Consider the following 10,686-nt stretch of genomic DNA (forward strand, 5'->3'; position numbering starts at 1 on the left):
AAGCCACTTTCCTTAACTTCTTGGCTGCACTAGAAATTTTCTTGGTCCTTCTTTCTTTACTCTTTTGTTTTCTTCCTCCTTTGTTCTTATTAGTTGCATCTTATCTCCTCTTTGACTTTCTCAAGCACCTTGTAGACTCAAGAAACTCTCTCCCGCTTTCATACCCACGGATCAACACCAAAAGAAAGAAAAGCTCTCAACTTTTCTCTCCCTCTCACACCAACGGGTCCAGTAGTAACAAGAGGTTTCTTTCAATTCTTCTCAAGCTCTTGTTTCCAACTTGAAGCTAGAGTGATTCTAGCTCTATCACTCCAAGAATCCATGTCTAGGGTAAGGGGAAAATATAATTCTTTTAGTCTATTGTTCATTTTAAACTTGAGTGATGCATGGTTATATGATTTTGCATATGGGTGTGTTGGATTCTAGAGATTATTGATTGCCCAAATATGAATTGAATCATTATTATGCTTGCATGTTCTCCTAGATGATAGACTAAGATAAAATCTATTATGGGTAAGTGTTAAAGGAGTAAAATAGCTAGATTAACTTCATGGAATTGTTAATTAAGGTGCTGAATGGGTAGTTGATTCAGTAATTGAAACTTGTTAAGAGTTAGTTCGTGAACTTGTTAAGAATTGCACTCATTGGTTAACCTGTTTGGTTATTATAAATCCTGTATTTTTCTAGGACAGCTATGGGTAAAAGGTTTATTGGAGATTATTATGTAATATGTCTAGTATGTGTGTACTAAATTTCATATGAAAATACCATTGTTCAATAATTGTTTGTGAATTTACAAGAAAATGTTGCAAAGTTGTCACTGTGACAGATTCTGTGTTTACACATGGTAAATTATGTATTAAATTGTATACAGTGAATTTGGCTGCTAGGGATATTTCTTTTTAAACCTAAGACACATATGGTTGTAATGGAAGTGGTCTCACAGTATTTGGATCAATATAAAAATAATGGTTTAATTTCTAAGTTGAATGAAATTCTGTCAGAACATATTTGAGTATGATGTATTGCATGAAATGCTTTGACTCCGAAATTGATATGGTCTTTGCTAGACATCCAGAAGCATTGCTCTATAAAATTTCATGAAGTTTGGATGTAAATTGGTAGCCCATTCATATTTTACAAATGAGGCATATGCTACTGAAATGGGCAGTAAACAGTAAATGATAACTCTGACTTTGAGGATTTAATTCTAAAGTTATGGTGAATGTTTTAAGTTATAATTTAATTGATTATCTTTTGGTATGTCTAGATCATAGATGAATTTTGTATAACTTGGTTCATGGTTTAGAACTTAAAGGTGGAGTACTAAACCATCAGATTGTTATTTATATGAAGCTGTCTTGTTCAATGGGTTGTATGTTGCCATGTGAGTGTATATGGTTATATGACCATGCTTAAAGGATTTTATATTTATACATGTTTTATTGCCCTAATCTCAAAGCACATTTTGAATGAAGTTGGCTCTTCTAGAGATATGAGATTAATGTGAGAATGTTGGGATCCATTTGGTACAAGTGTTTAAAAACTGAAAATTGTTGTTTGAAAACATTTGTGGAAATATATGTGGGTAAAAAAATGTGTGAAAATGCGTGAAATGTTGTTTAAAAATTGAAAATGGTTGTTTGAAAACAACCACCAAACACCCCTTTAGTTTCTCTATGATTTAGTACATCATGTTGTTTGATGAATGTATTTTGTGTTTGTGGGAACCTCGTTGAGGTGGGATTAGGATTTCCTTAATTTTAAGATATAGGTTTTGAGATGAATGCGTAAGTTTATAATAAGGAGTAATTGATAGTAATAAGCTTTGATTTTGGTTTAGGTGTTACCAGTACCCAAGTCTGAACTCCTTCGACTTTAAGCTCTTCGTTCCTCTGCTTTCAGGTAAGGGATAAGTTATATGAGCATTTGGTAAGTCATAAGGTTATTTTAAAGTATTTTATGCATTAAAAGGTTTTTTATTAGAGATATGATATATAATCATGTTTCAGACAAAGATAAGTTCGTGAGTTCTCGAAACTTTATGTATATGATTTAAGCATATTGATGCTATTATCTATATCACGAACATAATATTTAAGAATGAAGTGGATATGCTATTATTATGAAATATCATGCAAAATAAGAAATTTTAGTATGATGTATAAGTATGAAATGTTTTCGGGTTATGTCCTCTAGTGATCTGAACTCGGCCAGTAGGGGTTAATTACTGGCTTTCCATAGAAAATGTTATCTGTTTGGTCATTTAAAGTAGAGGAAATGGGGCTGCCCATAATCTAGGTCATTTAAAGTAGAGGAAATTGGGTTGCCCGTAACTCTAATTTGAACAAGGCCTTCTCCCCAATGGGTACGGACGGCGGAGATGAACAAAACTTTAAGGGGATGTGCCATCAGGCCTCCTAAAGAGAACAACATAATACACACGAGGGTACCCAAATGTGATGAGGCCTTCTTTGTACAGACTTATCAGATATAAACTAACCAATATGTTATGAACAGCTATATTATGTTATTGATCGTGAGAGAATGATTTTGGTTAAATGCATTGTGAAAAGATAAAAACTCTCAAGAAAAGAAGAAGTTTCTGATGAAAAGAAAAGCTGTTCTTTAAAGATAAGAATTTCTGAAATTCTATTGTGCTTTAAAGATAAAGAATCTGATGAAAATGTATTAATGTTCTGTAAAGCTTCTGATAAAAGTACAAGTTTACGTTAAAAAAATTATCAAATATCTGCTCTTTATGAAACGTTAAGTTTTATGATTATGAAAGTTATAATATTTTACGAGAAGAAGTTTATAAAGGAAAGTCTTCTTATTTGTTAAAATGTTTCTAGTTTAAGACAAAGTTACCAGTTATTTGATTTAAGTTAAAATGATTATTTTGTAACAAGAATACACACACACACACATATATAAATATATATATATATATATATATATGTATATATGTATATGATTTTTAAACAATCAATATTATATTTGGTGATTTTGTAAGAAACAAAAGAAATTCAATCCGAAAGGTTTTGATAATATTAATCTGATAAGAAAAATGAAAACAATTATTTTCTTACGAAGAGCGTATAAGTTATTATTATAAATAGTATAAAATACTATGCATGAAAATATATTCTCCTATCTGAACATTTATAAAATGAAATGATTTGATTTACATGCATTCTTATGTATCTTACCCTTACTGAGTTGTGTAGCTCACCATTTCCACTCTCTCAGTTAACAGGTTTTATTTTGGAGCAGAGAGAGCCTTAGTTGAGTTTTGGAAGGAGCTGGTTTTAGTTTTAAAAACATAGATCCCAAATTAGCAATTTAATGTTTAGCTTTGTAGTATGGTGTATTTTAGGATCTAATGAAAGTTGTGTACCTTAAAGTTTTAAGAGGTGTATTATGTGAAATTTAGAATTTGAGTAACTGGTGGATTATGTTATTCTTTGAGTAAAGTGTAGATGCTTTGAATGTCAAGTGAAAAGTTATATCTTTTAAGTAAAGAAACAAGAATGAAAATAAAGAAGGAAGCTTTTGTAAAAGTTTTTGTAAAGAGTTTAGTTGGTTCTTGTTAATACCAGGTTTAGGCTTGATATTAACATGCTGGTCATGGTCACAAATCCGGGTATCGGATTTGAGTCGTGACAGTTTGGGTTTTGATCAAATCAATTTTTAGCTAAGCTTTGTTAGTTTAATGGTTATAGTATTTAAATTAGTTGCAATACTTTTCTAGAAGATTAATTTGGAAAAAATAAAATAAAAAGAAGGAAAAAAAATGACGATTTTTTTTTTTTGAAGAGGAAGACATCCTCATAATTCATTAAAATAGAATCAAGATACAAAGCTTGCACTACAGGTGGAGGGGATTCCTCCATCTAGATAACATCATGAAACACATTTTTTGCATGCCTAGCTAATAAGTGGGCTACTGTATTGACACTCCTTTTAGCAAATTGCACGTGTGACCATCTAAAACCATTAAGCAGACCGAGCACGTCTTGAATAATATGGCCTACCAGAGACGACAGACTTCTCTTCAGCTCCAAAGCAGACATGACTGACTGATTGTCTCCTTCAATGGCCATCTCCATAAAGCCACACTCTAGTGCAATCTCCACCACACGCCGACACACAAGAATTTCAGCTTCCTTGCTACAAGACATCGGTGGTCCTTTTCCTAAAAATGCATCCATAACTTCTCCACATTCCGAATTATGGCACCAATCCTAGAGGCTTCTTCATCATTGAAAATCGTAGCGTCGAAGTTAAGTTTGAAATGGGTCAAGGGTGGTGGTCTCCAACTGATCAAGTTCAAGCCTAAGGATCTTATGGCTATTCGTGATTGAGCGCTCCTAAATTCCTCCATATAATCTTCTGCCCTTCTGTTCAGAACACCAAGTGCCTGCAGTTGCTTTCCATGGATCATTGCATTTCTTTGATGCCATATTATCCAAGCTTGCACTAGAAACAGTTCTAACTCATCAGTGGTGAGCCTAACAATCAGCTCATCCCATAATTGTAGCATGTCATCCTGACCCACATGACACTTCTGCAATCTAGCCGAGCAACCAACCCAAATGTCCTGCGCCACACCACAGTTTCATAATGCATGGATTTCAGTTTACAATTCCATCTTGCAAGCTTCACATCGGTTATCTTTAATAATCCGCTTCTTTGACAGATTTACCCGTGTTGGCAAAATGTTGCGGCAAGCTCGCCATCCAAAAACTTTAATCTTGTTTGGCACCTTTAGCTTCCACAGAGTTTTCCACACCCCCCCCCCCTCCCACAACTCCCCTAGAGCTTCCAGTCCAATCCAATTCCCTACATACCTTTCGTGCCTCACGATACCCCGACCTCACAGAATACTCACCCGATTTTCACCGAGCCAGACCACTGTATCATATGTAAATCTGTGGCTCAATGGTACACACAATATGGCTTCAACGTCATCACGATGAAAATTCTGCCAAATGAATTCTCGATCACACCCCCCTTGAATCCTGGTCTATCAGCTCAGAAACCATCATCTCTTCTTCAATGTTTGGTGCCGGATGGAGTACTTTGTTTGTAGGATGGTTAGGGATGTAAGCGTCATTAAGAACCCGTATGTGGCCTCCATTACCTACCCTCCAGCATGACCCCCTTTGTAAAATAGGTTTGGCTGCCATGATGTTCTTCCACATGTAAGAGCTATTAGGCGAATCGGTGGCCTCCAAAAAGTGGCTTCTCGAAAAATACTGAGCTTTCAGGCATTGGAAAAGCAGTGAATCCTAGTCTTGCATTGGCCTCTATCCTTGTTTTGCAAGCATTGCTAAAAAAATGGGGATTAATTTGTCTTGATTTGCATATAATTTTGCTAGACAACCTAACCCATGTAAGTTAAGTTGGTTTTTACACTTGCAATGGATGGGGTTAGGAATTTCTCAACCTAAAAGAGTTAGGTTGGATTAAATTTTTTTTTAATCCAATATAATTGATGCATACACTTTTTTCTAGTTTAAACTCAAGGAAGACAAATTTCTATGCAAAGTTAATTGATTATATGGATTCTTTAAAAACAAAAAACAAAACAAAATTTTACATAAGAAAAAAGGGCTTCAATTCACATTATTACTTTCTCAGGTAATTACTATATAAGAACTATTGATGTTTTGTGTTTTGTTATTGATAAAATGAATACTGTTTTGTTATTGATAAAATAGTATTCATGATGCTTAGTTTTCTATTTGGTTTTCACCATAACATGTTAGTTTAAATTCATAAATAGAAACTAATACAAAGATTGTAGAAACAACAAGGATTTCAGTTAAGCAAGGTGATTGACTTACTACAAGTTCAGTAATCAAAGACCTATGATAGAGGGCCAACCTACCAATTAAGCCAAAGGCCAATCAATAGGGTTGGTCAAAGGCATGCTGAAAAGTTAAGTTATTAAGGAAGTAAAAAATATTTGTCAGAAAAATCACATAGTAACAATGGAGTATATGAATACATACCATGTCCAATAACTTGGAATGGGTAATTATTGAGTTTCATTGATAGGGTTTGTGGCATTTTCTCACGAAAAATCATAATATGATCATAAAAACACATCACCCCTTTCAAATTGGCTAAGCAAACAAGGTTAGGGTGCAATTCCCTATTCAGTAGAAGAGTGGTGCATGTCTTGTTAAATTTCATATTTAACACAAAAATCGAAAGATCTTTAAAAGTTCATATTATGTTGAACTTTTATATGCATTGCACAAATTACAAAATAATTTATCATAATTACACAAACCTCAAGAAGAATGTCATTTAATTTATAGTTTGAGGTCATTTAGTGTCTGTTTGGATACTACTTATTTTTGAAAACTGAAAACTTATTGCTAAAAATACTGTAACAAAATATTTTTAAAAAATGAATAGTGTTGTGTGGGACCTGGAAAATAATATTTAAATATTTATCTGCCGTATGCATAGTTGTCATGGGTCCCACTGATTAAAATGCCAAACGTATCAATGCTATCCAAACTCACACTTAATTTAAAAAAGATTGGTTTAACTTAAACCCCCCGGGGAAAAAAACAAAGAAAAAAGAAGTGAGAGAGTTGGCTTTTTTTTTTTTTTTGAAGAAAATTAAATGGCTGAGCTAGCTACAAGTCACCTGAGTTCCCTGTGCTATGAATTTGTTTCATCACCCACTTTTTTTTTTAATATCAGAAAATGTTTAGTGTGTGTATATGTATATATATTTTTTTTATTCAGCCGTATCTAGTAAGACAACGGTCACTTGGGTTTTCGCCACCCATTTGTTCAAAACCAAAAGCTAAATCTAATAACTTTGAGAATCTGCGGCCAGGGAAGAAATGAAAATGGTTTAGTCGTAGTTCTTCTTTTCAATAGCCACTCACCAATAAAATTATTTGCTTATTCCTACCTAACAAGGACACTGAAAAATATGACATTCAAGTCTAGTAGTAAACAATAAGATAGTGCTTAAGAAAATTACAAAAACAATAAAAAAAAATCATGATAAAGCTAGTTTTCCTCTGGTTTAGCTTGGATTTCCACGTCTCCCTTTCCATCATCATCATCAAAGTACCTCTTCCAGAACCAATGCTTCTTCCAAACTCTTTCATTCATTTCATCAATTGGAATTCCTTTTGTTTCAGGCAGCAGGAAGATAGCAAATGTGCCCATTATAATAATCCAAACCACAAAGAAGAAGAAGATTCCAGATCGCATGGAGCATAGCATTGAGAGGAATGCTTGAGCAACAAGGAAGGTGCAAACCATGTTCATGCTAACAGCAAAGAAAAATCCAGCATTTCGAGTCTCGAGTGGGAAAATTTCACTAGGAATTAACCAGCCCAAGGGACCCCATGACCATGCAAAACCAGACACGAAAAGGCAGATCAAGATCACCACAAATATTGCATAATTACTTGGCATAGCGTTGGTAGATTTCAGATGCACAGCTAGTACTGCCCCCACTATGGTCTACAAGAAACAAAGTTGAGCGTTGTTAGTCTAGTAGCACAAAACAAAATGACAACTGAATTTTCTAAAATTACAGGTTACTCAAAATATTAAGTTGACCATATTGTTGCAGTTGCAATTAATCAAATTGTCATGATCTAGAGTGTGTTTCAAACCAAATTACTACCAAAAGGAATCTAAGTTCTTTTTCCAGAAAGTAATCTGAAATAGAATACATTAAATTCTAGTGCTAATTAGTCCATTAATTGTATAAGGTGATGGCTAAAAAACCACTGTCCCACTCCTTTTACCATGTCTGATAAAATGACATGTGGTAGACTAAAACTCACAGTAGAATAGAGTATTTTTACACAATGGATTCATACATGCATGCATGTAGCTTTGAAGATCTATCACATGCTTTTTATTGTTTCTATGTTTAATTTGCTTACCTGGGCTATAAGCATTTGAATTGCAGCTTGAACAAGCAATTTCTTTCTTCCAATTTTATCAACTGTGAAAATTGCAACCAATGTTGATAGTACATTAACCAAACCAGTAACCACAGCAGATAGTAGTGAAGCATCACCCCCAAACCCCATAGTTTGAAAGAGTACCGGGGCGTAAAACATGATCACATTGATACCAGTGAACTGCTGAAAGACTTGAAGAATTGTGCCACATATAAGTTGAGGCCTACTAGAGCGTTTCATAAGATTCCTGTAAGAGTGCTTGGCTTGTTTAGCCAATTCAGTGGCATGCAAAAGTTCTTCAAATTCTTTGTCAACATTGTCCACACCCCTAATTTTCTTGAGAGTTTCCAAGCCTTTGTCTTTCTTTCCACGCTCAATAAGGCTAGTTGGTGTCTCCACAATGATGATGGATCCAATGAGAAGGAATAGAGCAGGCACAGCAGCACCACCTAGTGAGACCCTCCAACCATTTGGATGCAGGCGTGAAGTACCATAGTTAATCAAATTTGCACATAGAATGCCCACTGTGATCAGAAACTGAAAGCAGATATTAAGGCCTCCCCGGTACTTGGCCGGAGCAATTTCTGATATAAACAATGGTACTGCCTGTATTGAAATTTCCCAAGAAAATCAAAAGTTAGGGGGAAAAAAAAAAAACCACGGTTCTTGAGTTTTAGAATTTTGATTAAGAAAATTAATGTTGGGAAAAGTCCATAAAAAAAAATATAAAGAAAAAAAAACTTTTTTTGTCGCATGTGATAAATTAAACCTCAACTTTTTAATTTTATCATATTAAACCCTACACTTTATAAATCATGACAATTTTAAGTACTTAAAATCCAAATTAAAGAACAACCTATCTGAGGGAAGGAAGGAAAATTTTCATCGAGGCCTATTAGTTATAATAAGAGAAAGAAAAAAGAACATATTTTTGTGTGTGTTTTCTTCTCCACATAAGAGATCAGGATAACAAAACACATCTATAATCTATAATCCATAGTATATATAAAACTAAAACCATTTGAATTATCATGCCAGGTAAGTTTTTAAAGCCTCACAATTTTTACATAACATTATCTAATTATATTTTTAAATTTAATTTAATTTTTATTGTATATTTATTCCCTCCAATAGAATTTTTGGTACAATATACTTTCTAATAGTAAAATATTTAATTCCTTAAACAAATAAAACCATATTAAATGCCTAATATCTTCTCCATAAAAATATTAAATGCATAATATTTGTAATATAGTTCCATTTACAAACACAATTATAATAAATTTATATTAATAACTACCATAATTATTAAATTTCATATTAAAAATAAACAAATAAAGGGGAGATAAAATCATATTATGTTAAAGTTTTCATGCAATGCATGAGTTTTTGACTAATTGTTTACTAAATGAAAAGTTTTAAACATAAATAAGAAATAATGAAAACAGGAATAAAAATTAGACCAAAAGCAGGTTATTGGTTAGTAGATTTTAATATAGTAACTTATAAAACATGGTGTTTAAGCGTGTGTTTGGCAAAAATTAAAAAGTCGGCTTATTTTAATATTCAACTTATTTTTGTTACTATTTATGAGCTTCATTACACTTTTTTGTATTATTTATGGGTTTTATTGTATTATTTTAGCTAACTATTATCTTTATCTACAATACTTTTAGTAAAAAAAATTTAATTTCAGCAAAATAAGCGGATTTCAAGCCGATCCTAAAATGACACTTTTAAAAAGTTAGGGTTTAAGGTGTCACTAAAAGCAAATTTGGGTTTTTTTTTTTTTTCTTACCCAAAGAATTTACCCTTATATGTTTGGGTTACCTGGTTACCAAATCCAACTCCAGCGCCAAGACACAACCTTCCTGCAATCAACATGCCTAAGTCTTTAGCAGCAGTGTTTAAAATGGCTCCAGCAACAAAGAATATAGATGCGGCTTGAATTGTTGGTTTTCGACCAAACTTCTTGCATGCCATGGAGGCAAAATATGAAGCCACAATGGCTGCAAGGTAGAGTGAAGACGTGAAGAGCTGGAGATATTGGTTATTGTACTTGCAGTAGTTGTTTTCTTTCACTTGGTGCTTCTTAACGTAAACAGTCGGAAAGAATTTTATCAAGAAATCATCCATTGATGTCACTCCACCTATATCAACAAAGTCAATGCATTAAAACTCTAAACGTCGTACACTTAAAGTCACGATTTCTCCGTACAAAAGTGTGAATTAAAATTGTAACTTGAAATCATGATTTTTCTGTGGTCTCTCTGTGCAAAAGTGTGAATTAAAATCGAAACTTAAAGTCGTGATTTCTCTGTGCAAAAGTGACATGTGTTTGGTGTGTGTAAGTAAGCATGTATAAGAGACATTTACCAAAACAAAAACCAATATAAAAACAAAACAAACTAAAACTAGTAGTATAGTCTTTATAGATAATATTATCTATTTTTTAAACAATTAAATTCAACCATGTGATTTATTAGTTCATATAAATATGATTAATCGAAATCTAATATACTAGTTCTAGCAAAATGTATCCAAGTATTCTTTAAAAAAATATATATGAAAATTGATATGATTGACAGTACATACCTGATATGCCAATATCGTAGCCAAACATAAGGCCACCAAAGGCTGCAATAACACTACAAACAATGACCTGCGTTGTAAGCTTGGCGGGCAAGTCTGGATCGCCACCAGATTTGGCAATGACTATGGGAGCCAT

General features: G+C 33.2%; 1 protein-coding gene and 1 long non-coding RNA gene across 4 annotated transcripts; one reads left to right on the plus strand and one right to left on the minus strand.

The window, feature by feature from the left end:
- On the plus strand, window positions 1-7,311 carry LOC142606864 (uncharacterized). 3 transcript variants are annotated; one of them, XR_012839189.1, is made up of 3 exons: window positions 1-330; window positions 1,844-1,905; window positions 3,253-3,498. It is a non-coding gene; the product is annotated as an uncharacterized LOC142606864 (long non-coding RNA). The 3 variants fall into 3 exon arrangements; XR_012839191.1 differs by lacking the exon at window positions 3,253-3,498 and adding an exon at window positions 7,179-7,311 and having other exon boundaries at window positions 90-330; XR_012839190.1 differs by having other exon boundaries at window positions 92-330; window positions 3,260-3,498.
- Window positions 7,010-10,686, minus strand: LOC142606863 (sugar transport protein 8-like). Its single transcript, XM_075778227.1, has 4 exons — window positions 10,554-10,686; window positions 9,789-10,108; window positions 7,938-8,564; window positions 7,010-7,506 (listed from the first exon to the last, which is right to left on the minus strand). The coding sequence occupies exons 1-4, from the start codon at window positions 10,684-10,686 to the stop codon at window positions 7,045-7,047; spliced, it is 1,542 nt and encodes a 513-aa protein (XP_075634342.1). The 3' UTR covers window positions 7,010-7,044.

Source organism: Castanea sativa, chromosome 8 (genome assembly GCF_040712315.1).
Source record: "Castanea sativa cultivar Marrone di Chiusa Pesio chromosome 8, ASM4071231v1".
Classification (NCBI taxonomy): domain Eukaryota; kingdom Viridiplantae; phylum Streptophyta; class Magnoliopsida; order Fagales; family Fagaceae; genus Castanea; species Castanea sativa.